Source organism: Rhipicephalus sanguineus, chromosome 6 (assembly GCF_013339695.2).
Source record: "Rhipicephalus sanguineus isolate Rsan-2018 chromosome 6, BIME_Rsan_1.4, whole genome shotgun sequence".
Taxonomy (NCBI): domain Eukaryota; kingdom Metazoa; phylum Arthropoda; class Arachnida; order Ixodida; family Ixodidae; genus Rhipicephalus; species Rhipicephalus sanguineus.
In genome coordinates, this window is record NC_051181.1 from 155795487 (window position 1) to 155822731 (window position 27245).

General features: G+C 48.0%; 1 protein-coding gene across 2 annotated transcripts in view; it reads right to left on the reverse strand.

Moving 5' to 3' along the window:
- The window catches only part of LOC119396839 (acetylcholinesterase-1), a 129207-nt gene that overhangs the window by 73102 nt on the left and 28860 nt on the right, over positions 1 to 27245 (reverse strand). The window contains exons 2-4 of one of the 2 annotated variants that reach the window (XM_049417251.1): positions 16603 to 16662; positions 14503 to 16020; positions 11043 to 11244 (exon numbers count right to left, since the gene is read on the reverse strand). In XM_049417251.1, the coding sequence (XP_049273208.1) occupies positions 11094 to 11244; positions 14503 to 16004 (1653 nt within the window). In that variant the 5' untranslated portion in view covers positions 16005 to 16020; positions 16603 to 16662 and the 3' untranslated portion in view covers positions 11043 to 11093. Of the gene's footprint in view, positions 1 to 11042; positions 11245 to 14502; positions 16021 to 16602; positions 16663 to 27245 lie in introns of those variants that run through there. The other variant, XM_049417250.1, reaches the window with a different exon arrangement.

Genomic DNA, 27245 nt, shown 5'->3' on the forward strand with positions numbered 1-27245 from the left:
CCTGGTAAGATGAGCGGTGCGCTGTTAATTGCCGCGGAAGAAGATCGTATGAACGGCGAATGCGGGTCTAATATCCCCAGCAAAAAACGGTCTCCTTGCAGGAAAGAGCAATCGCTCACTGTACCCCCGAAAACGACAGATATAAGCTTCGCAAACGCTTCTTGAGTGAGGTGCTGGTCTCACATAATCTGATATCATGTAAGGGCCTTCGATGCCTGGTAAGCACGTGTACATATTCCTGCGCGTGGAGTATTGCGACGTAGTTCCCACTTCGTTGCAAGGACTCTCTGAAGTTTTCCTAACTAAAGGGCCCTTCAAAGATGGCGGATTGAATTAAACCCACTCCCCTCACTTACGGTGTGCATTCTCGTACTCGTGTTGTTTTAAAGCGGTCGACGTCTAATCACAGTTACCACTATAATTCATAAGCTAGACAAAAGTGACCCACGCGCCACATGAAAGTTCTTGCTATGCATCTGGCAGCAATGTTTAATCCATCCTTCCTACTACAACAAATAGTGGAATATGCCCCCCCTTCCCCCTTCAAACTCCCGGCTACTTGCCTGGAGCTCTGCATTTAACTGAATGTGCATGAGACTCGAATGCTATGTGCACCGCTTTCAAGGAGCACGGCACGCCCCTTTGAAGCATCACCAAGCGGCAAAGAAGCCTAACTCGCATTTGCTGTACTGCGAATAACACCAGTACATCTTGCTTCTATGCAGTCGAGGATAAAAATGATTCTGAGCAACAACTAAATGTGAAATTTGCGGGCATAAAAGAGCCAGCGATTGGCGAAGTTCGTGTCCCGTATACTCCAGCGCTTGCGGAAGAACGCACAGCGACGCGCCGCGAAATGAACTGATACTGGCCGAATGAATCGTTTGTTTGAAATCACGACGGGAGCCTGAATGAACGGGGTCGCAGGCTCTCACATCAAAGGCCACGTACAAACGCCTACAGCAACGGCGAATCCCATCAACGCCGTCTCCTATTGTCTCTTCGATGTACCGATGCTGCACCCCGATTAATCATCGAATAGATTATAGCATTCAGCTCCTCTTTTGAATTACTGTATAAAGATTGAATACTCGCCATAAGTCCTCCTTTACAGAGGGCGCTTAGACTGCTTCGAAAAAGGGGGGCGGAGGTAAGGTTTGGGAGAGAGCGAAACTGCGAAGCCTACAAGAGATGGAACGCGTAATTAAATGCGAGACCCACGAACATGTTTTATACCAGATTGAATTGGTAGATGAATTCGCTGTATAGGTTCTGCGTATACGATCAAACTGTTGAACAAACTGCTCCTTTCAGTGCAAACTGCCGAGCATAACTAAGCTTAACTGAAAAAGGGGAGGCGGGGAGTTAATGTGAACGTGAACATGACAGATGCAAGGGTAGATTTTTGGCCATGTAGGCGCCACATATTCGTAGTGTTAGGCGCGGAACAATAAATCATCGCTGAAAGTTAGCGCTTGCGTGTGTTTTACTCCCTGTCCCGTCCTCGTCGTTTCAATTCCGCGCTTAACACTATGAATATCACAGATGCGAACGCAAGTACGCGTCGTGCCCGATCAATTTTCATCTCGTTAGTTTTTCTTCTTCTGGCATTGTGCAAAAGTCATCCGATGCAAGGAAGTATTGCAAACTATTTACTGAGCGCCTCCCGTGAAAACACACAAGTTATGCATGCTCAACCTTCCATGTTCGTACTAAGCATTTCACCTCATCAGGTAATGCCTATTCATAACAGTTTGCCACACCGGTGCATGTGCTGCCCTTATCGGGTGTCATTAAAACCAATAAAAATAAATGTCAGAGCATGTCGGTCTGTACCCAAAAAAAATTGGCCGCGTATCTGCGTGCTTCGCTGCAAATGTCGTCTAAAGACGATAGAAGAGGCGCTGCGTGAGATATGGACGCCATCTTGCAATACGTCGGGAAACACGAGCGCTGTGATGCGGGCTGGTAATCCCGGCGCAGCAGCTGGCGAAGACCGGCGGTGACCAACGCGACCAGCGGGGACGCCAGCCAGCCCAAACACGCGGTTTGGCGCGAAGCGCCGAAGCAGAAGAAACGTCCGCACTGAACGAGTACTCTCCACACACTCTTTTATTTACACGTCGCCTGGGTAAAACAGGAATGCCAGAGTGGCGCCCCATGGCATTCGTAGAGTGCAATACTGAACCGAAACCGAAACACAACAATGAGCTCGTGCAGAGGGCACGGAGGAAGGCAAGTTTCAGCGCAGTGGCATTTTCAGCGCAGCTTAAGAATCTAGGGTCTCTAGAATTACGTATCTATGTATTTTCTATTAAAGGAACACACCATCTAATACTTACCTAGTGATATTGTGCCTCAGTTATGCGTAATGTTTGCTTTTTGATCAACAATGTACATAAGTATGAACCTAGTCAGCCGTTCAAGATGGCTGGCCCTTGGGCAAGTGGTTCAACTTTGGCCGGGTGGCTGAATCGAGTGACGTGCCGACAAACAGAAAGACAGACAGAAAGACAAACCAAAATTTCTGCGTTTAAGTTCCCCAAGAAAGACTATCGTTTTTAAAATACTCCACGTTTCCTCGCGCTGTCGAGAGATTGAACTGCAGCCGACTGTCTGCAGTGCGCTGCGATTGTACTTAGTTTTTTCTTCTTTTAATTTGTACCTCTCGTTCTGTTTCGTATTCGGCGGTACCAGTGATGCCCACCGCTTCCTCACGAGGCATTTAATATTGCGTGCATGTTCTTTTATGACGCTCACTCGTCGTGTAACGGGAAACTGGCGGGTACCCGGCGGCAGTGGGAATAGGAAACAGTGCCCCCCGCATATTATAAGAGTCCGACGATCTGACCCAGCGTTCCTTTTTGTAATGGCGCGTAGCGTGCATGTCTGCAGAACAGGTAGAGAGGCACTAATAATGAATTTTAGGGACAGCGCTAATTCGCAAAACTAGGGACGCGGCCTCCAATGAAGACCTTCGGGTGCGTTGGCGGGCCGCGCTGCTCAGCTCAGGACTAGACAATCAACTCTGGGCGATCCAGCAGGCCAAGGAAGCTGCTGAGAGACACGGTCTCTCGGGCGACTCCTAGGCGGGAACCCAGCCCGGAAACCTGCAGGAACTTATTAAAGTTATTCACTCACTCACACTCACGTACGCTCTGCTACACGCGATGTTTGGCACTTCACATGGAGATCACCCTAAGAGTGAATGTGCAAGACGAATTCGCAACACAACATAACCAATATCGTGACCGCGTTAGCGCTAGTTATTTTCACTAGCCTACCCTGCGTTCATCAAGTAACGACAGTCACGTTGCGTGGGCTACAAGCTCACCAGTTAAGCACATCTCTCCCGTATAGATTCGCTCGCCGTGATGTCTTTGGCGACGCCTACATGACGGCCCGTCCTTGATACGACCGCTCCGTGTCGGTACGGCTCTTCCGCGCACTCAACGGATGTCCGCCTGGCGCCCGGGTTTATCGTCCTGACGACCACCGTTAGAGACCACAGTCCAAAACTTGGACGTTGCGTGGATGTTGAAGCAAGGCGTATTATTAAAGGGGGGCTGAGGGGGGAGGGGACATTCCCGTGATGCGGTTTGTATGCACCGCGCGATGCACCGCGAGCGTGTGCAGTAAGCCCGCCACCGGTTTCCAGTGTATTGTTGCTTTATTTACTCGGCTTGTTGCGCGATTTCGCCACCACTCGAGAAGTGTGGGGTCCCACAGCCAGCATGTCGCGGCGTTAATGAAACCTGAGCTCCAACGTGTAGGTGTACGAGGTTGCATGCGGAAGACAAGTTCACCCATATGCCTGTGAGCATACGCCGACTACGCGATTAGGGCGGTATCAACCGCGCGTAATTCGTTCGCCCCAGTGCGAATGTTTGTAGAGCTATGCGTTTGCGAGAAGATGCCTACCTCGCTTCACTCGATGTTCGTCAACACACACACACACACACACACACACACACACACACACACACACACACACACACACACACACACACACACACACACACACACACACACACACACACACACACACACACACACTGTGCAACACATTGCTTAGTACTTCCAAGCCCGATTGCGAAGGATAAGGATTTCCGACGGGCCCGATTTGTTGGCCAGTTACGACAATAGGACAGACAATTTTGACTTAAAAGGTGCATTAGGGGAAGTTACTTGTTATCTTTAATGCGTGCGCGCGTGCGTGTGTGTGTGTGCAGCAACTGTACGGCTGACATTTACCCCAACGAAAGCTTAAGTGCCTTCCATGCTCGAAAAAAAGGGAAACACATTCTTACGCTAAAATTGATCATAACATCAGGCTCTTGTCAAACGCTTTGTTGATCATGTTATTACCGAAGGCTGCTACACGACCTTCCACAATTCACGAAATTGGCATATCGAGCTCTGACGTATATGAATTTTAGGAACTTTTGGCGCCGTAGATGAACCTCTTTCTGCTGAACTTGCACGAAACGCTGCATGCCTTATCATGACCGCATGCCATTTCAAGTACGTGTCCTCCTTGAATGTGATCAATTTACATCGTTGCATCATGGCAACCAAAACGCGAGAACATTAGTGCTGTTTAGAAGCACAGTAGTGCGATGACCGCCAATTCCGTGCGTCGACTATGTACGATGAGCTCGATCGCGGAGAAACTTCTCGTAATTCCACCACAGCTTACCAGTTCAGTATGATACCAAAACTGCAGCCGAACAGAGCAAACCATTTGCGTGCTGGTTTTCGAATATAAATATGCACATTGCTCTGCTGGTTAGCTGAAGCTAGCCTGTTCGTTTCATTCACAGCAGACCGAAAATATTCGCTCATGTGGGAATGCAGGTCAATCAAGAGACTAAGCGTACGCATCGAAGTGATACGACTGAAGCACGAAAGAACCACTGATGCCAGCGCTCCTCCCTTTCGCGAACCTGGTTGCGCAAGGCACCATAATCTTACGGTTAACGAGTTAACAAGAACTCGCTTTATGAAACATCGCACGCCAAACCCTCGTCGAAATCGTACGACGGGTGATTTTTGCGCCAGTTGGAACGACAAAAGCAAAGACTCGAACCTTCATCAATGCGATGTTGTAGAGGGAAGGCAACGCATTCAGAATGAACCGCTATAAAACAGCGTTAAAGCAGTGTTAAGCACGCAAAGCCTCGACCGGAGGCCATTATCTTCAAGCGCAATTTCTCTATAAGTGCTTTAGTAGTGCTGAAGTTTGGGTAAACGAGCGAACGTTCGCGTTAGGTGTGACAAATGCTTAGCATTTTTGCAGTAGTACTTTACAACTCGACAGCAGTTTAAAGAGTTGTGTATTTTTGCTCACGATCTTCTTTAATGATGGCGATTCCGTTCCCTATTTTTTTTAGCTTCGTAATCCCCTATAAGGGAACAGCTTAGGCTGGAGTCATCTATATAAAATCATGAACCATGGCCATATTTCATATTTTTATTCAATAGAAAAGATGGTCATGGTTCATGGCCATCTTTTCATTCCACAGAACTTGCTGGGTTAATTGGCAAGTCATCATGATGAAGTAACTAGGCACCGCTTAGCAACCCCTCATTCTCGTACACACCCATGCACGCAGATATTCAAGGTCACACCTAACTAGCAGCGCTTTTTAAGGGGTTGGTTGCGCCTATTTACTTCATTACGACGCCTTTTTACTCGCTCTGATCAACGTGCATTGGAGTAATTTGCGTTGCATAGTTTTAAAGATTGCCTACTACTGAGGTAGCGTTAGCGTTTGTACGCGAACTCCTCGAACTGCGCGTTTCCAGCGAAAATCACTTCGCCTTTTTCTCAGTGTCGAGGGCTTAAGACGCATTTAGAAACGCAGTAGGAACAACGTGGACCTTCAAGTAAGGCTACCAAACTCTTTACCAAGCTCTTTATACTACCCCGCTGGCAGCTGTTCTCGACTGCTATTTTTGAATATCCACTGTCAAAATTACTGCTGCTGCTGGACCATCAGTCTCAGAAGTTGCAGGCCCTCTGAAAGCTCTGGTGTACGTCCCATACGCCGCTCGATCGAAGGAGTTCGGAAATACGCTAGTGAAACTAAGTATTTTCTTGAGGTAGGCTCGTTGAAAGCGACGAAGACAGCCGGTTTTGTCGTGTCCATGCGACTTCCCCGTGCTCGAAACCTCCTAACGACTTCCGAAACAGGACTAATAACTCTCGCCTTGTGTCATCCTCCAAAGCACGCTCACCTACGGTGATTCATCTTGCAGCAGCGGCTTTGCGTGCACTTTCTTTTTTTTTTCCCGAAGTCTTGCGATCGCGAGCTTGGAAGGCGCAGACAGAAATCCGCGAGAAATGAAAGCGCGGAGAACGAAACGAACGACGACCACAGTCGCCGGTATAAAAGAAACCCCGCTAGTCGTCAGTGGTCGCCAGATGACGTTATTCAAAAGCGCGTCGGAAAGACTTCGAGCAGCGACGACATTGGCTGCTTGCCCCCTTCGTTACGTACCACGTGATTCAAGCGCTCGTACGACTCTTCGGAGGGAAGCCCTTTCGCTGCACGCTAATAACGCAGCTGGCTCGGGCTTTTCGGCGAAAAGTTCAATGCAAATACGAAGACGACGACAACTTAAAAACCGCGCTTCCTGTATTGCCCTTTAGAGTTGTACATTCATATCTTTAAACGTGTCTTTCTTTTTTTTCCTATTTCATAAGGCAACACTTCTCGACATAAAAAAATGACAAGTTTCTCGTGATAAAGCTATAACAGATTTCGCTTTTCGGGCCAAGTAAGCGCTGACTGAGGTAAGAAGCGCTAAAGCAACGGTTCACTTTCTAAGACGAAGCCGCTCAAGCGTGTCCTTGGATTCGTATTCTTTATGATTAGCAAAATTCCGCACAATTTGTCAGTATCCGTTAAGAGTTATGTGGAGTACTTAACAATATATCAATGAGAAAATCGGATGCACTTGACTTTATGATGGTCAAGTACAAATTCCGCTCAATTTGCGAGGGAACACCGGATGACAATAAAACAAAAATACAGCAACGGCGAGGCAATAAATGCGGTAGCAACAAATTGGAATGTTACATAAAGTAAGGTTATAACAGCTAACTCTTTTGGATCCGATTTCGCGTAGCTCTATAAAACGCTGGTATAAGCGAATACGGCCGCTCCAGGGAGTGAAGCGGTTTTCCTGCTGTCCGTCGTCTCAGCGAGAAGTAAGCGACGAGAGCACAGCACGTACACGGGTATACGAGCCGTCTACTGATGTCCGTCGAGATAGCACGTGCGCCAGCGCTCGCCACCGAGACCTCATGACAAAAGTTCGCAGTCGCTGCTCGAGCGACGCAGCCTCCCCCCCCCCCCCCGCCACCGGCGCTCCTTCATGCTCCTTCGCCCAAAGAAAGATGGTGGGGCGTTTCCTATCAGCTTGAGGAGACATCGACAGCAGGCCTCGCACGCGGGGCGATGTTATCGCATGCGCCCTTCATGCGACGAAGATGGCCGGCTCGTTTCATCTCTACCTCAGCCGCGTTCGTCACCAGCGCTCGCGCGCTTTTACTCGCGCGTAGAACATACGATGCACGGGGCGATGTTATCAATTTGGACTTCACACGGAACATGACGGCGACTGCGGCGGCAAAAATTCTCCGCGAGTGTCCATATAATTGCTATCGCAATAATATTGAATACGCATTAATTTTTGAAGTGGCAACGGTGAGCCAAATTTTCTAATTACATCAAACTTTCCTTTTTTATATATAACCACGCCCTAGATCAGTGACACGAGCAACCCGCTGCAATGCGTAGTTGAGTTATCGGACATCCTCCTTCGTTACCAAGGTACATGTTGACCGGCTGTCTGTATATTGATGCCGCTGTGCTAATCCAAAGACCGGAAGAAAGACGAACACGAACACACGGAGTGCCGAGTATAAACACGTACGCGTGCGAGCACTCAAGAACATTGCCTGAAAAGCAAGAGCGAAAAAAAAATCGAACAGCTAGCCCAATGTCTTGTACAAATGCTGGAAACATGTCTCCAAAAGTTGCTTTTCTAAGGCTGCTATAATTGAACAGAGCTCCATAGCCCAGCGGAGACCCGGCCGAAAAAACAATTTGCGCTTGGCCGCTGCTAATTAGTCTGTGTCGAGGAGCTGCAGGACTTCGTTAAACAAGGCGTTAGTGTATTTCAGTCCTCGGGAGCCAATGGCCCGCACTGTTCACTTATTCCTGCCCTGTTTGCCTCATCTCTACGCAGTGCCGAATAAAAAACGTTCTCGACGCACTGTACGTACACGAAGAGCACATAGCACAATCCTCTTGGCTAGACATTTGCTTTCCTTGATACGGATCAACTAAAGGCGAGCGAAGCTGGACATAAATTTCTAACAAGAACATGTACAGGACAACTTTGCTTTGCGAAGCAAACAAAACCAACTCTGCATGTCACCCGCCGCCAGGTCTTACGTCGTATTTGTGCTTCGCGCCGACAAGGCTGTCCCCTAAGATCCGTTTTTGTTCTCCTCTTAAGTCAGCGAGTAAGCCCTTTCTAATCCTAAGCTAGTGCAATACTTCTGAAACCCATCCGAAAAAAGAACACAACATACGAACTCAAGTACTCTCTTGCCGAGTGTCACTAATTAATGGACCCTCCTCCATCTGCGAATGACTTTAAAGCCGAGGGCCAATGCGCATTCGTGTTCCATGTTTGGTGTCCACCGCTGGAAGTCCTGCCAGAGAACATCAATACGCACTTCTATACGGTCCACCTGGGAATACTGAGACTTATCGCGTTTTTATACGAAATTGTTACGGCGTTAGGGGCAAGGCGAGAATGTTTATTGGCTAAGGAGCGCGTTTCGCTGTACACGAATGTTTATTTACCTTTCTTTCGTTTGTGTGATATAGGAGGACCGAGCATGTCGGAACAATGCCTCCCCCTGCTATCGCCTGTTACAAATAGCTCATGTCCGCCGCGGTGGTACAGTGGTTACGGTACTCGGCTGCTGACCCGAAAGTCGCGGGTTCGATCCCTGCCGCGCCGGTCGCATTTTCGATGGAGGCGAAATGCAAGAGGCCCGTGTACTTTGCGATGTCATTGCACGTTAAAGAAAACCAAATTTCCAGAACCCTCCACTGCGGCGTGCCTCATAATCATACGACGGTTATGGCACGAAGAACCTCAGATAATATATATTACCCATAGTTCATGTCATCAAGAGAGAGAGTGAGAGAAAAAACATGGCTGATCCCTCTGTCACAGGAATCGGTATAACACGAAAGTGAAACGTGTCTTCACAGACGTAGTTGAGCGTTTGTTGTGCATTGTTTCGCCACAAGAGCGAAGGAATGAATGCTATAGCAGAAAAATGTAATGTCACGCGAAGGACGGCAAGCAGCTCGAAACTTGCAACGCTCTGCTCAAGCAGAAAGGACACACGGAAAGAACATACACAGGATGAGCGCGAACTCGCAGCTCGAAAGTTGAAGCGCGCTGCTAATAGTAATATCTAGGGTTTAACGTCCCAAAACGGCGACATGATTATGAGGGACGCCGTAGTGGAGGGCTCCGGAAATTTCCACTACCTGGGGTTCTTTAACGTGCACCTAAATCTAAGTGCACGGGCTTCAAACATTTTCGCCTCCATCGAAAATGCAGCCGCCGCGGCCGGGATTCGATCCGGCGACCTGCGGGTCAGCCGTCGAGCGCCATAACCGCTAGACCACCGGGACGGGACAGTCACATCATCACACCGTAGCGTGCACTTCGTTTCGATAATAGAAAGTTTTAGTGCCGGGGACCCCAAGCCACCTGCGTACGTAAGCCCTTGCGCTCTTTTGTATTCTCCGTGGATGCGGCTGGGAGTAATCAGGAACGCAAGAGCGTGCGTACGCAGGTGGCTTGAGGTCCCCGGCACTAAAACTCTCTAATACTGACGTCTGTGCTGTAATGTGAGTGCTTACGTTACGTCAGACCATAAGTTACCCTTTAAGCGCCAATGTAGTCGACGTTCCTGGTAAGCCCACGATTTGCACACTATTACACTTACAAGAACACGTCGATCCACCTCGTAAGGTTTGGCTCAGAGCCAGGAAATGCAGCATGAACTACTCGCTGACTGCTTCGCATGTAACAGATTCCCACAAGACGGGGATCAGCCGAATTTTTTTCTTATTTTATTTGTATTTTCTCGATTTTTCGGTCACGGACAAGAAGATTTTTCGCTCACAACCAACGACGCCGACACCGATGCCGACACTGGAATTTCTGCGAAGCGAGCCATTAGTTAATACATTGCGCTGTAGACGCATGACACGTTGTGTAAACTCTTAAAGACTTACAGGGTTCCATATGCATTCGCCTAAGACGATTCGAAGGCGGAAGCCATGTTCTTTCTTCAGTCGATGTGCTGATCCTCCACCGCCCCCCTCGAAAGCTTCCTGAACCTAACATGGTTTTGCACTGCCTTCAGGATCGGAGGCATTGCAAGCATTCTGCACCTCACCTGGTTTTGCACTGCCTCCGGAATCGGCCCATCTTTGACCCATCATGTGACGTTAACAAATTTTGGCGATTTGTGACGTCATGATACCGTCATGGTGACGTCATCACGTGACGATTATTTGCATCACTCGTGTGGACGCGCCAACGCCGAGGGTAAATTTTCGAACAGAAAACAGACGAAGAGGACGAATTTTCTTTTTTTGATAATGTCACAGTACCGCTTTATCGACAGACTGACAGCGCGATCTAAATTTGAATTGACCTCGAAACGCACTCATGCGTACAAAATGTCGATTCGACCACGTGCATCTCCAAGCTCGAAAAAGCTACTCGGCATTTCGTGGAAATTCATAGCGATAGAACTAAAGCGAAAAAACGTAAATAAAAGCGAAAAAAAAAGGTTTTAACGAATTGTGCTATACCAACCAGCTCTTGGAACATATTCAATGTTCCATCGGCTGATTATCGTTTTAGTTTCCGTCAAAAAGTTGCCTCTAACGCAAATTACTGAGAAGACACAAAAATTCAGAGATAAATTGATTGAGAGATAAGCGCGCTAATAAACAACGAAATATTGAGTCTTGTCCTCAGCCGCCAAGAATGCGAGAGCGCCACTGGTCGCAAAAGTTCTCTCGGTAGGCGCTGGATATCTCTTCTCTGCCTTGACCGAGGACAACAAACGTACGCCTGCTGCTGGAGTAAGGCGGCCACGGCTTTTTGTTGAAAAGCCGCAGATTGCTGCGTAAAAAAGAACGACATACCATCGTCAGAACTAAGAACTTCCACCAGAGAAAATGAGCCCATGTTATCCGTTGATAATGCGGCGCGATAAATTAGAAGAGACGTCCAATTCGGGCTTCACGGGCCTCTTTAGTGTTAAGCAAGATGTGCATTTTTTTCCTTAAATACAAACGGTCGCAGTCAGCAACCGTAATTGTCAAGGCGAGCTTAAGCACAACCCATTTACTCTATAAGCGTATAAGTGACGAAATAAATTACTATAATCAAAATAGCATCTCATTTCCAGCCTTGTTCACACCGTAAAGAGTATAACTGAATGTTCTATTTGAACTACTGGGCGAATGTCTTAAATTGAGAAATAACTGAGTAGTTGGTAACGTGAGGACTCAAGACAGAAGCAACGCCCGTATACAGTTGATTGATTGATTGATTGATTGATTGATTGATTGATTGATTGATTGATTGATTGATTGATTGATTGATTGATTGATTGATTGATTGATTGATTGATTGATTGATTGATTGATTGATTGATTGTAAGATACACGTATACTAGATAACTACAATTTCGCCACTCCCTCCGCAGTTGAACACCCCACATCTAAATCAACATACACGGGTACGTTAGTCTACCGATCACTGAAGCCGGAAATCGTACCCGCGACGACGTGCTCAGCAGTGATACTCTACAGGCAGTGAGACATAACAGTGGGCTAATTTACCAAAATGTTTTAGAGAAATGAGAGCGAGGTTAATTTGTAAACTGAATTCATCGTTGCGCGCGGTGACGTGCTTCCTGGATCGCGACATAGAAATTTCTCGTTTGTGTTCAGGCCCATGCCGCCGCGAATCCTTTCACGCTGCGTTCAGAAACACGAACGGTACGCAGAGGCACCCCTGTAATGACTCTATAACGAAATCACAAAAGGATACAGTACTAACACAGAGGACGCGAGAACGCAACACTGAGACAATGAGCCGGCTGTAAACACCCAATTAGATTTCAGAAAGCTTCGGAGAGTGGCCGGAGTGGTAAAGGGTAGCTTCGGTATAAATTGAATTCGTAGATCGCTCTGGCAACTACAGCAGAGAGGCAACCGAACGTGAGGCGCAAGAAGCCATTACTGAAAGCCCAAATTCTACGACAACAAAACAGAGCTCGTCAACCCCTAAGCAGACCATGTGCTCAACAAACCTCGAGGCATTCATCCAAATGCTCGCACTCCTTGGACGGCACAATTGACGATTGGTAACTTTTGTCAGAAGTTGTTGTAGCACGTGGTGTGAGGATGGAGTTATTACAGTTTGTGTCTAGGAAGGGGAATTCTTATTAGCGCGTATCCTGCCTGTACCGCGTTGGGCTACGCTTGATTAAATGTATTCCCTCTTTTCTCCCGTTTATTTGCGCTGCAGAAACATAGCAGTGAAGAACTGCGGGAACACGCGCTGACTAGCGTCAACTACCGGAACCAGCTGGATATGGTCAGGATAGCGCACCGGGCGGCCGCAGCTCATGGAATCCACGACTGAGAACTCCACTCATGACCGTATTGAAGTTTTTTTCACCTCTTTCCTTCCTGCAACTTTTCTGGGGGAGGATAGAGCAACACAATGACCAAGGAGGGCGACCACAAGAGGACAGAGATGACATAGTTACTGTCCGGTACAGGTCGAGCGGCAGAAAGGATAACGCCGAGTCATCGCTGAGTGACGCGAGACTAATGTGCTAGGCGCTGCACAGTCTGCCACTCGAATTCCGTTGCGAGGGTCAGGACAAGGCAAATCGAGCCGAAAAGAATCGCAGTCGGTAAGTGAGCAGTAAGCATATAGAAGAGCAAAGACACTGGAATAACTTCGTGGGGACGCTGTTGAAGAATGAACGTAAAACAAAAATCTGAAAGCCAGCGATACTGAGACAGGTAATGCACATTCCTGTTGTGGTCGGTGTTCTTTCGTCAGCCACTTGAAGACTATTGTGTTCGAAGACAATGAACCTACATCTCGTTGGATTCTCCTAGAGAGCTTCTGTTCCGAGATATCGTTTTATGTAATTTGACATACGGTATGCTAATTTCGCATTCGAGGCGGCAGTCTTCACACAAAGACAACACTCGCACCCCATCTCCTCCTGTCCTCCCCATCCGTATACAGACGACAAAGCTGACTGCGAGAAAAATAGGGCAAGTCAATCTTCATCTTGGCCAGCCCAGAGCAAAAGTGGACTCGCTATCAGCTTCTCCTGGCTTTGATAGATGCCGTGCTAAGAATAATCAGTCACCTTATATAGAAGGCTCCTCTTTTTGTGGCGACTCTTGCGTCATAAAGGCGAAATTAGCGCACTAATTACGAAAACTTGTGATAAAAGTAACAGCTCAGAGAAAAGAGAATTGTCTACTAAAAGCATTGCCTTAAATTTATATTACAAACGACATCACCATCGTGTAATTAGAAATGTTATTTGACATATATTCTTTTTGTGTATTAGCTAGGTCTACTTGTTCGGGATAATTGCATTAGTCAAAGCCCGTAAGAAGAGTTCTGAAGTCCACTAGTGAAGCCATTATGGCGTTTTTGTTTACATGGCAGAAGCTTCCACTTTGAAGGTAAAGAACTGCTTCTACTGTGCTACTGTCCTCTTTCTTTAGGGAAGTAGGTGCACTTGTTGTCATTTACTATCTGTAACTAAATTTTAGCTCCCCAAATCTCTACCTGCCCTCTTCATGACGCACCAGCGTATGTATTCATTTTTGTATCATAAGTCGCGTCTTTACTTCAGAAGGAGGTATAAAAAAACGGGCTAACATTGAATGTAGTCAATTTTTTCTGCTGCTCTTAAACATAACCTCGATGCACGACTTGCAGATGACACAGGCACAGGGAGACTTGTGCTTTTTGGTTGCTTCACAACTTTCCTTATTAGCAAGAAATATATGCTTTATAGGAGCTATTTACTTCGTTTTTCAGCTCCATTGCCAGAGCTAAAATGCTTTCCCTCTTCTCAACTGACGCTGCGTTTTCAGCCTATCACATTACCACACAGATTTCACATTTAGCATTCTTAGTAGTCGTTGGCTGTCTAGGCCGACTGGTAGAACAACGGCCACTTCAAACCACGCCACGTCAAATAAATGCAAAGGTAGAGACGAAACTGGCTGAGCGATAATATAGCCGTCGTAGAACTATCTGCGTAAGAGGAATTCGTTAGTTATTGAACATCCCACGTGAAACCTGAGACGAAGTAGCACATCTGCTCACCCTGTTTTCGCGAACGTAGTCCAACTGTAGATGACGTTTTTGGCGAGCGCCACGAGGTCACGAGGCGCTGAGTGTTCCACAAGAGGCAAACCAAAAAGAAGGCTCTGGTCGAACGCCGGATCCGTGTGCTCCAGCCAAGCCGGTTTGCTCTTCATGACGTAGTAGAACACCCTGCGGCCTCGGCTGGCCAGCTCGTCCGCGAAAAACTGCAGCGGGCAGCGAACGACGAAGTCAGCGACCATGTCTGCGAAGGCGGCTGTCCTGTTCGTCGCGCTGTAGATGTCATAACTTTTCATTGCCTCCGCGCCGTCTTCCAAGCCGAACTTCCTGAGGAAATTGGATCCGAAAGATCGCAGACTCCTGTTTAGGACGCCGTCGAGGGGCATGGTGAGAAAAGGTGCGACCATAGACTCGCCCACAAACAACTCGTTGCCCAGAAGCACGTCTTCGGCGCCGTACGGCGCCGACCTGAGACCGGCAGGGATGGCGAAGGGCAGCGCGTCGTCCTGGTCGCTCGGGTACATCGCGAACTGCGATAGATCCTCCATGTCGACGTAGTCATAGATGTCGACCTTGGAGAGACACTGGACGGCGTCGAACACGTCCTCGCCCCGGTCGCACTTGAGGCGGCTCGCGAGCAGCTTGACGTTCTCGACGCTCCTGGTGCCTCGGTTGTCCGGTAGGTTCCAGAAGGGAGACCCGCCCAGGAGGATGTACCGTCTCACTAAACCCTGCGTGAGCGGGGAGATCATGATGTAACCAGCCAGCACGGCACCGGCGTCCCGGCCGGCGAGCGTTATGTTGTCCGGATTTCCGCCGAAGCGCGCGATGTTCTTGTACACCCAGCGCAGGGCCAGAATCACGTCGTGGAGACCCACGTTGCCCGGCGCGTTGGCGACGTGGCCGTTGAGGAAGCCGAAGGCATTCAGTCGGTAGTTGGGCACGACCACAACCACGTCGCCTTCAGCACTCAGCAGGGTGCCGTCATTGATGACCTCGTCGTTGCCGCCTCTCTGGAAGTCGCCGCCATGAATGAAGAGTATGACCGCGCGTTCCCGGGAGCTGTCCGCAGGAGCCCAGACGTTCAGGTGCAGACAGTCCTCGCTGATGTTGACGTCCAGGGACTGCACTCTGGGCGGGTTCCAGGGCTGGTTCTGCGGGCACGGAAACCGCTTCTGACGTACCATAATGAGCGGTCCCAGGGGGTCGTGCTTGGTGCGTTGTGGTCTCAGCGGAACGGGCTTGCGGAATCGCAAGCCACCCAGGGGCGGTTCGGCGTACGGGATGCCGAAGAAGGCGTGCAGCTTGCGGTTCCCCACGGCAATGACGCGGCCGCTGTAGATGCGATCGGTCAGGTGGACCTCGACGTGCGGTATCTCCTCGAGAACTGGCTGAATGACAGCGCTACGGTGGGCGGCGCCGCCCACCGGGGTGCCATCGTGGAAGCCAGCAGCGCGCTTGGTCGCGATGAAAACGAAGAGAAACACTGCAGAGGCCACCATGGGCACGTACAGCACCCTGCGTTTGAGACAAAGCTTCGTTAATATCGGCTTACGCAACGTCTTTCGTTAATCTTGCACTTTCATTTGAATATGCGAAAAAAACACCAATACTCTTCCTTTTCAGATTCAGCATTAAGACATATTTAATCCACCAGAAGAAAGAAAAACGCGGCTGTGCGATGGTGCTTCGGGTTGAGTTTCTTTTCCCTTTCTTTTTGTTGTTCTCTTCAGAACTGCACATACTGGGAGTTATGATATGTGCCTGTTTCCTCAAAATGAAATTAAGCGCGCACTTTGGCTCCCCATTCATTTCTCGTTCCTTCCGCTTATCGTTTTCTTAATGAGACCACAAATCTAGGCCCACAACGTTTACTCCACAGTCATCTGCAGGTGAGTATGAGCAAGCATTAAGTGTTTCATCATGGCCACGCAACTAGCGGCGTGCGTGGCGCTACGATGGTAATGAATGTATTGCAACACGTTGTGAAGCCCTATCGCCCGCACAAAGTGTCCTGCAACAGAGAAATAGGGGTATATATAAAACGACTGGACGTATGATTTGCACGCGGAATGATTTCAAAGACAGAAAAAGACTTACCACTTGGGGATGCTCCTAGGGCTTCCATCATCGCTTTGCGACACATCTCGATCAAGGCTCCTGTTTTACAAAGGAAAGAGATCGCACGTTACGACGCGGGATCTCTAGATACCCATCTGCGCGATTTTAGGCACATTCCACGTTATGTCGCTATGCCTCGAGAAGAGAAAGGTGACAACTCTCACAACAGCTAGTAAAAACCAAACACCAGTTCGGTTGAATAGCCCTTGTTTGTAAATACGCAATCGTTCGCGTTGATCGTCACTTACGCCAAGCTGCTTGATAATTGAAAACTCTCGACCTCTGCGTCCATCGCTACTGGATGATGATGATGATGATTTCCTTGATGCATGGCTCACACCCACTCTGGGGGATTCACGGCAGAACGTCCTTCACTTCTCGAGACGACGGCGCGTGAGCACGTTCCCCGAAATCTTCTTCCTTTACCGCCCGGAAAATTGCACATGCACAAACAAGGTAATTTACAAGGTGAGGTATTATTTAGAACGGCGAAAAAAAGAGATTAAAGGGACACTAAAGGCAAATAACAATTTATGTCAGAGTGAAAGCTCAATGTATGACAACTTCTAAAACGGCAATATTATCAACAGCAATGCCCTACTTACCGAGAAATTAATGGCATCTTCGACAAATCGCACTGGTGCGCACCGGGGCACCCTGGTGCGCCGTTTCGTCCAATCGTCGTAGCGCCTGGGTGCCCCGGTGCGCACCGGTGCGATTTGTCGAAGATGACATAAGCTAAATGTATCACATGATGAGCGCCACGAGTGGGACATTTTCGAAGTGATCCCGATGACGTATGAGAGTCTGCCTACAATAAATCACTAGTAATCAAACTAGCAGCAATAAAAAAAGAACCCTCCGTGCATCAAAAGACGTAACAAAATGCTGTTTGTTCGTTTCCGTTTGATTCATGGAAAAAAGAACCTCTGTGGCGTTGCCATGGGGAACGGCGCGCGTGGTTAAAAGGTTCCGTTTTCGCCGAACTGCGCTTCGCCCGGCGCCCTGCTTCGCTCACGCGGTCGCGTCTCAGTGGTAGTTTCGGGATCGCGTACTGCCGCGTGTGTTTTGCGCGCTCGTGAAAATCGCTCTGACAGAAAGTTCGACAAAATGCCGCATGCAACGACGCCGGCACTACGAGCCCTAAGCAGCATACCGCGTTCATCGGGGCTCAAGTCGCTGAATTGGAGCCCAGCGTCGCGAGCCAATATCTCGTCAAGTTCTCCGTCCACATCCATTGCGGCGATTGCGGCAAGCTTCGATGGCTTCGACGGCCGTTGTTGCTGCTGTGGGTCCCGCTATTTTCGCTCTGCTGCTACTACTGTCGGCGGCAGCGCAGTAAAGGCGGGCAACGTTGGGCACGGCAGCAGTGACGTATGAAAGTCGGATTTCAGGCGGGTGATTTGAAGTGCGCTAACGCGATGCGGACTACTAAAACGTGATTTTATTTCAAAATAAGCACTTCCTTGGCATAAAAGCAGCACTACGAGGTTTCTGGACCGCTACTTCAACAATCAACGTCGACTTAATATTTGCCTTTAGTGTCCCTTTAAGCTCCTTTTTTTTTAAATTGTTGCTCGACAGCAGAATACTTTACCGTCACGTTCAACTATAATCAATACATTCATGAATTATTTAAATATTACAGCAGTGAAAGGTGCATAATTGGCGGGAATAAATAAATGTTTTAACCGTTGACAAAAATAACCAAAGGCCGTCTTTTTTTCTCTCATTCATAACTAACCGCTAAACAGCGATGCTGTTTACGAAAAGTGACGAAACGACACACTTTATCCGTATTACCGGCAAACTTGTTGATGGAACTGCGATGGCAAATATTCACCGGCGCGTGCGCGCGCACACACACACACACACACACACAAGATAAAAGAGATTCAAACGCATACACTTAACATACATTTTAAAAGTGCTGTTTATTTGTAAGAACATACAGAGTTTGCTGGTTTGCAACTTCATTTTATATGAAGTAGCAAATTCATTTCCTCATAGATGAACGGGGCAGTAATTCGACCTGGCTCGGTTCCTCGATCATGGCTGCTGATTGTCGTATAAATGATGTCTGACAGGAGATGCGAAAGAAAATAAACTGGGAATCATGCACCATAGCCTGCGACGGCACTGGCCATAAATAAGCTCCAGCAGGAGCGCAATGCACTGGAACAGCCGGTCGATAAAGAAAAGAAAAAAGAAAAAGAAGAAGAATAAAAAGGTGTGGCCTGTTGCGTCGCGCTGAAACACACGAGCACAAGCGGGAACCAGTTCTTCGGGGTGTTATTTCGCTTGTGTTTCCGTGTTGTTAAATGGAACCTATACCAGACAGGACATACTCGTAACCGAACATCTGGGATGACAAGACGAAATTTTTTAGCAAAAAAAAAGGAAACCTTCAGTAGATAGACATATTATTTAATGACATCGTGGACTGGTCTTCAAAGAGCCATGTTTATCTGAAGGAATCAGTGGCACCTTGACTTATGCATTCTTTCTTCGATCATTGTTGATAACATCGGAGAAAAATTATCAATCCAAACTTTAACCAATATGAAAAAGGCGCAGCGCCAACTGCGATTATTAGCAGGTACAAGAGTTAGAGGTGTGCAGAAAACAAAGAGTGGTAAATTTACAGTAAGATAGGTGTGGCTCACTGGAATACCACGCAACGTTTAAGCCTTCCAAATATAATAAGCAGAAATCATTACTGTAAGTTTCAGACGAAGTCGTCTACATGTTATTTGTTGTCATAACACGTTTGTAGTTTCGGTTATTCGGTCTGTTGATAGCGAAATAATCAATTCGACTCATGCACGAAAACCAGGTGGAAAGGGGAGTGCATGGTATACCCCCACTAATATGGCTATATTAGTAATCAACGCGAGCATGCAAGGTTTAACGAAATAACAAGACAGTTCAAACCTGATTGATGTTTAGCTGCTTTCTTTGCCTTTTGACGAATGCGTACCGTCACCAAATCATTAGGTTAAGTAGCATAAATTACATGCATACCGCGTCACCGCTACCACAGGGTTTCTGCGCCCTACGCTTACATGGCATAATTTCCCACAGATAATTCATATTCCGATAAACTGGTGCGACTCTTCGGCGTATCTAGTATCCGCATTAGCTACATATAGAACGCCAGGAGCTCGCGCACACGTTGATACGAAGGCTGGCGATCAATGTGCTGGTCTTCAACAATGTGGTCAAAATGCCGCGTGGGAGTTGCGTAAACTGTTGATTGCGAAGCCAGAGAAACCACGGTCATCATAGTCCCACGCAGATCGTGCTTCGCAGAAAAGGCAAACGCGAACGTACGCTGACGCGCAGGCAATAACTTCAAATTACCGGCTGGCTACGATGGCTTCGTTGTTGTTCCTGAAAGACTACGAGGAATCGAATTATTATTGTCATATAGAATAAGCCGGCATAAGGCAAACAAGCCACTGCTATCGAGATTCAGAAAGGAATTACCCACGCGTCGGGGGCTCCACGTTACTTCGACATTTCATGAACCTGCCACGTGACAGCAAGCGAAAGCCGTTTCATCCTCGATCAAGCGAGCGAGCGAGCGAGACGTCACACATGGCACGTGGCACTGACAAGCGCCTCCGGCGGTATTAACAACGTGAACCATGCGCGTATGGGAAATACGTCGGGTTGGTCAATTGAAACCCGACGTACCGAACTAAAAGACGCCTGTAAACACACGGAACACGGCACGTTTGTTATTCTCGGTGTAAGAGGCGCGACACGTGGTGTTGCACCGACGCTTCATACCTGTGGCCACCGCGCCCTGCATGCCGCGTTCGCCACACCGCAAGAGTCGGTTGAACTGTCACGGGCAGATGTTTTTTCGAACATTTAGAATCGGAAGCGTAACAATGCCGTCGCGCCCACTGCGGGCGCTCTAATGGATTTCGCACAATCTAAGCTATGCGATGCGCCGGGAAAAAAGGTCGCAAAAGTTCGAAAATGACGTTACGTTTCTCGCTGGCCTTTTAAGCGATACAGGCAGGTGTACGCTTTGCACAAGCAGTGTGTAGCGCTGACTTATTCGTCCCATAAATGTCGCAAGTACCATACCATATGCATACCAGCAGCTGCTGCTCCCACCAAGCTCGCATGACGCACTTCGAATACGTCAACACGCCTTGTGTGCGAGCCACAGTCTGTGGGGTGACAAGCATACAGTTGTGAACGTGTATCTTAAGCAACCTGAGTATCACGTCATACCGCGAGCGCATTGCATTACTCATTGAAGTACTACATATGGCGTACTAGGTTCGAGGGGGAACTTTCTCGTCATAACAAATCACACTGGGTGTAAGGGGACATTTCGCTAGATACTAACTTTGGCATATGAGTTAATATAGGTTCCTCTCTACCGGTTTATGTGCGAGTTGGAGTTCTGCATTTATTTTTATCAATATTTATCACTGATAAAATCAGACCAAACTTGCTTTACATGTAACAAAATACCGCAATAGTTACTCCTAGAAAGTGTTGATAAATGAGCTTTCCGTGTTCTTACATTCGCACGGTTTAATATACGAAGACGCCAAACTAGCAGCAGGCAACAATGACCTTTTCGAGGCTCTGCACTCTACTGCGTTTCACGCACTAGGCGTGAGAGCTATAATATAGCGTCGCTGTGTAAGCAAACGGGTTTGCAAAGCCACATCTGATAAGTAGAGAGTGAGATTGATCTACATAAGATGCACAGAGAATTATACTTCCCAATAAAATATATTGCAACAGTACTCGAACGTTACGAGCCACGTGTAGGAATACAAATATTAAATCTCCAACGCCGAACTTGCCATTACAATTACGCAGAACCTGATAAAAGTTAATGAGAGAAGCATTTTGAGCAAGTTGGTAATTCATTACTTTAGTACGGCTGCGCAACAAAAAAAGACGCGGACAACATATTTAGATGAACAATAAGTCTAGGACAACAATTTATGACAATAAACAATAAATTTAGTTGAAAGTTTGCTCTGGGTGTGTTTTCTTCTCTGTTGTCCGTGTCTATTTTTTTTGCGCAGTCGTACCGAAGTAATGACAAAAACTGACATGTTACTTTTTAAATACACAGAGACACATGGTCAAAGCGTATTTATTTCTCGCTTTCTTCCTTTCGAACTTCCTGTTCAACACAACTTGTTGGACTGAACAGGAAGATCAGCAACACCTGTTCCCATGGCGACGATGTTATTTCACCAGTATCGGAGACCGAGACGGTCGACCTGCATCCACCATTTTCGCTCGGCTAACAGCACTTGCTATTGGACAGTGGACTTGAGCCATACGAACGGAGAGCCTCAGCTTCATTCGTATTTCGCTTTCCCCAAAGACTTCCGCGGCTTCCTTCGCGGCCGCGAATCGCAGAGGCTAGCTTACAATGCAATCGCCTCTGTCATTCAGCTCGCACGTGGCTTCCGAAGCAGGGAGGCTTCGCCACGAACACTCGATCGGCCCTGCATCGTACGTTACCATGTAAAGCCGTCACGACTTCCATAGGTTGCACTTTGCCTCGGGATTCATGACCGTGCGGTTGTTGCATCCCCATAGGTTCCCGAATACCCGCGTGTTAGCGAAGGCTTCGTTGATGGCGCGCATTTCTTCCTTCCCGCTGCGTATTGCCAGCTGAGTGGACGGCGCCACTGGAATGGCGTTGTGACATTTGCCCATAGCAGCGAAAATGAAGAAGCTTCTCTCCGTGCTGTGATTCCCGGGAAACACGTAGCCCTCCCACTTGGTGCCGGAGAAGTGGCGGAAGGCCAGTTCCCAGGCTGTGACGTCGAGAAGCAGTTCTTCGACCGATCCGAAGCTGTCCGGTTCCGCGAGCTTGTAACGATCGCAACTCTGCGGCGTGCCGGGCGTCTGAGCGACGGAGCTGAAAACGTGCTGCACCAGTTGCTTCAAGAGCAATCTATACACGTCGTGCGCGGTGTAAGGGTACCTGACCAGTAAGTCGAGGTCTGTGTCATGAAACAAATCGAGGAACGGGACCGATGGCAAGTATAGCGTACGCGTCTCCACGTCGAATCCAGGCGTAGAGGCGAACAGAGAAAATACAGATCTCCAGCCCGCTTTTGGTTTAGACAGCGACGTCTCCACCCTGCGCCGTTTGAAGGCGACGTACTCTTCGAGAAAGAACCCGGTCGTCATGTTGCCGGCGTCGGGAAGTGTCGTTCGCGTGGCGTTGAAGTCGACGACCTTAATTGACGTGCCGTTGATGAAGCTGAGGCAACTCTTCGCACGCTCGCCGGCGCACCATTGCAGGTCGGGCATTCGTGCGCGAAACACTCTCCGAAGCCTCTCGGTCACGGAACTTACGTTGACCAAGCGCATGTGAGTCTTGGCGTACTTCGCGAAGACGCCCAGGAGGAGATTAGGGTTCATATCGTCGATGAACCAAATACACCGCTGCCAGAGTGCCCACGACGACTGCCAACGCTGGGACATCCAAGCCATCTGAGCGTGAGACATGGTCTCGAACTCATTGGACAGTAGAGGGGACACGTGAACAAGCACGCAAAAGCCGAGGTAATTGTACACGCTCGAGCTCTTTGTTCGGCTTATGAGCGACTTGAGGGCCTTGAAGAAAGCCCCATTGTAAAGCTGCAACGAGGCGTCGGATTTAAGAGAGACCACGCCTTCCAGCGTGTACCTGACGAGTGCCGCATAGAACGGCTCCGAGCTCAGGGTTGTAAAGCGGGGTCTCTCCTTGAACTTGGCGCGAAGTTGAGCCAACTTCCCGACGAACTGTAGCACTCTTTGGGAGACGTCCTCGTAGAAGTCCGAGTCAAACATGCTCGTCGCGCGATACAGCGAAGGAAGATACCAGGTAGGCAAGCGAACGTCGCCGTCCGTCTTAGCATAGAGCGGTGGAATGTCCAGGCTTATCGCGGACTTAGAGACGTTCTTCGGATCCGGAACGTGCGAGACGGATACCAGGGGTGAAATGCCGAGCGCCCTGAATATGCGAGCATGAATACTCCACATTTCGTTCTTACTCATCACGTTGTCCTTGTAAGGCCACTTGCTGAGTCCCAACCTCTGAAGCAGGGAACTGACAAACAACTTGGAGTCCGCGTAAGACGTACGTTCGAGACAGGTATCATACAGTGCGACTACTGCGTCGTCTTTCGGTACCTCGGCTCTTCTTTCCTCGAGAAGAGTGTGAAGCAACACTTCCGTCTCTTTGTGTTGGTCCGTTCCAAACGAAGAGGTCTCGTTCTGTCCGGTTTGGGACCAGTTGCCGCAGACGAAAGAGTAAAAGTCATCGCACGGATGTTCATCCGAGCTAAGTGTCCACCTCGAAGTCTGGTACGCGCACAAAATTCGTCTGCACGGAGGCACGGTCTTTACAGTTGGATGTGCACTAGTTGTACTTATGTCCACGCTCGGTTTATCCGTAATGTGAGAAAGAACGTCCACCTTTACCCTCACGCCAACGCTTCTAGTGGTGGCGGTCGACGGCGCCCTCGTGCTCTTTGTGACGATGCTCAAGAATCTCAATGCCTTAGTCACCATCACTTGACCATCTCTGCTCTGAGAAAACAAGTAAAGACCTAGCACGAGCGCTGCGACTACAGCCAGGGAGCAACAGGTAAACAGAGCGCAGGCCGCCGACACTGGGTATTCTTGACTTCCCTGGCGAATAGTGTTCACTGGTTTCGCCAACATTTGGCGCCGGGACACTGTGGTGCTCGGTGCGATCGCGGCGAAATCGTGAATCGACGCTTCGGCTGCAAAGGGTTCACCTATGTTTTCGACTGCGGCGACAGGTACCTTTGGCGTCGGTCTGTACGCTACCTTGACCGCAGATGATCTAGAAGTCGCGACTACGGGCTTAGAAGCAGGCGAAGATCTGCGCGAAGTTCTACCTGCAGTCTGTTGCACCGCTCTGGAAGTTCCGACACCTGACACAGGAGATGAGGCGGCGCGTCGCTTTGACGCGGAGGTCCTGGCAGATTTTCTGGGTCCCGCTGCGCTGGTCGTTCGGTGTGCGGGAGACGGCGATGCTCTCGACGGTGTCGGACTGGGAGAACGGCGTGACAGTGGCGCTGTGCTGAAGGCGGCGCCAGGGGGAAACGCCGATATCGAATTGAACTCGAAGCGACCCGTGCTAGGGTTGAGCACAACAGTGGCGACGGGGCGAGCAGGTGGTCTTGCACTGTTCTGGCGGCCACGTGTTGGAAGGTACACGGGTATAGGCCGCGGGTTTCGTCTCATAATGCTGTCCTAAAAGTACGCACCCCGTAACTTCGTCTTCGTTTTGTTGTTGCAAATACCCGCTTTATATGTCTTGGTTGACATCCACTATAATTTTGTATCGAAAAAAATGTCATAGGGCAACATTTGGAAAACGTGTAGCGCCTTAAGTGTCTTCGGTGACAAGCATAATGATATCCATGAGGAAGCTAGGATTTCCTAGCTGCTTTTTCATTTTTGATTTTACTCGGGACAGCGACTGATGTTAGTCATAATGATGATGGTGACGACGACATTTCACGTCAATGGCTCACACCCACCGCGAGAATTGGCCAAGGAAACTGATAAGTTCTAAAAATAGCAATGGTCACATGTGAAATGCATGAGCACTGGCTTCATCGAATAACTCATGCTCAATGATGATGATAAATTTTCCGTAGTGATTACCCATCATGCCCAGTATCATCCTGCACAGCTAAAGCGCCTATGAGCTGTAAGGCTATGTATATGTATAGTTAATCCTAGTAATTTCCCCAATTTAGCGGTTAAATTAAATTCCATAATGCGAAAAAGGTTTCCGTTACAACTTCTCTACATTGAAAAACGAATCAATTTTAATCACCAATGGCTCTGCGGCCAAATTAAGGGAGGAGTTTAATGGTAAGAGCCAGAACATCTTTAGCGAATGCTATGGATAACTTTAATGGCAATATCTACCTTATCCTTGACTAGCTTTCTAATTTTTTCAAAGCAGTTCTCTTTGAGCCAAGGTTCCTGTTTGTTTTGCATATGTTTAATCTTGATTAACGCATTTCCTGTAATTTAGCTTTCTCTGCTTTGCACATTACGATATTTATTGTCACTTTCTGACACCTCCGCATACTCTGGCTAATTTGACATAGTGAATGGGCGTCATTGTCTGTGAAAGAAGAGAAAGAAACGTTTGTTTAGCTGTTAAAAAGAACGAAAAACGGGAAAAAGAATGACACATAAACTATAAATTGCTGTAGCCGTGAGAAAAGGTCAGCTTCTTGCAAGCTCTAACATTGTCCTCAAAACGTGCTTTCCGTTCGTGGCAAAAAAAAAGAACAGCTCCGTAAGGCCAAGTGAATTGTGTCGGTGGATTTATGCTCATATTGTGGGTAGAGGTTAAATGTTAATCTTACAAAAAAGCAAAACCAGTTTTAAAATATCCTGCACTAGTACACGCGACGAGGAGTCCGCTTTTATCTCACCTCTTAATTGCTTTTGCATGAGAAACTTTCACTACCGGCAACAATAGCGATGTTTCATTTTAAAGGAAAGAATACAAAGTCGTCCCAACACCAGCCACAACGCAAGCTGCCTAGGCCAAGCTCGCATATACATGTCTATACGAATATATTGTATAGGCACGCGAGAGGAATGTTTGCATTCAGAATTCTTTTTGCAAAGCTTCCTTATTTTTATTTTTATGCATTACATTGATTATGATGCTCATATTTGTGGCTGTTTTTCTTCTTGTTTTCATTTTTATTTTATTACGAAAGCGCTTAATACCGCGCTCCGCCGAGAGCACGGCGACGTCATTTACGTCACGGAAATGGTGTCACGGAAACACGAAAATATGATAGACATCATATCCGCTGAAAAACATTTTGTGCAAAAAAGCCGCGTGAGATACGTCTCGCCGTGCGCTTAGGAGAGAGAGAGAAAACGTTTATTGAAGAAAGGCGGTTTAGTGAACGTGGAAGGGTCCCTCATTCCAGGAAACCTCTGGCTTGGACCACCCACTGCATTGGATAATTGACAAAGATGTAGAGGGCGCGTTGGATCTGCCGCCATTTTTATTTCCTTGTTTTCAATTGATACTGAGCAAATTTATGCCCTTGTACTTAACCTCCAGCAAGTTGCGACCGTACTTCTACGAAGACACGTTTCACGTTCGTGTTATGACCGATTCCTGCGAAAAAGGGAGCATCCGTTTTCTCATTATTTATTGCTTTTGCTAAGAACAATTTTGTGTCTTGTCGCGGGTATGCTCCATTGCTTTTCGGAAAGAGAAACAACAATTCTGACGCATCGTGTCTGCAGAATTCGCGTACAGAAGCAGATGCCTGCGAAATCCACGTTACGTCATCAACTGCGACATGACGGATCGTGTGTCTGATAACGCCAAATTCGGTCGTCACGATGATGTCGATATCTGCGATCTAACCGGCTAACGCCTAAGCCACGCTGATTCGTTGTAAAGTGTAAACACACCACGATCATCATCATCGTCACGAAGTCTTGTGATCTTCACTACCAGCAGGCTCGACTTTCGGATTCAGACAAAGAAATTTTCCCTCCCCTGTCCAGGATTTCCTTAATTTTCTCGTTAGATTTACATTCATTGTGTG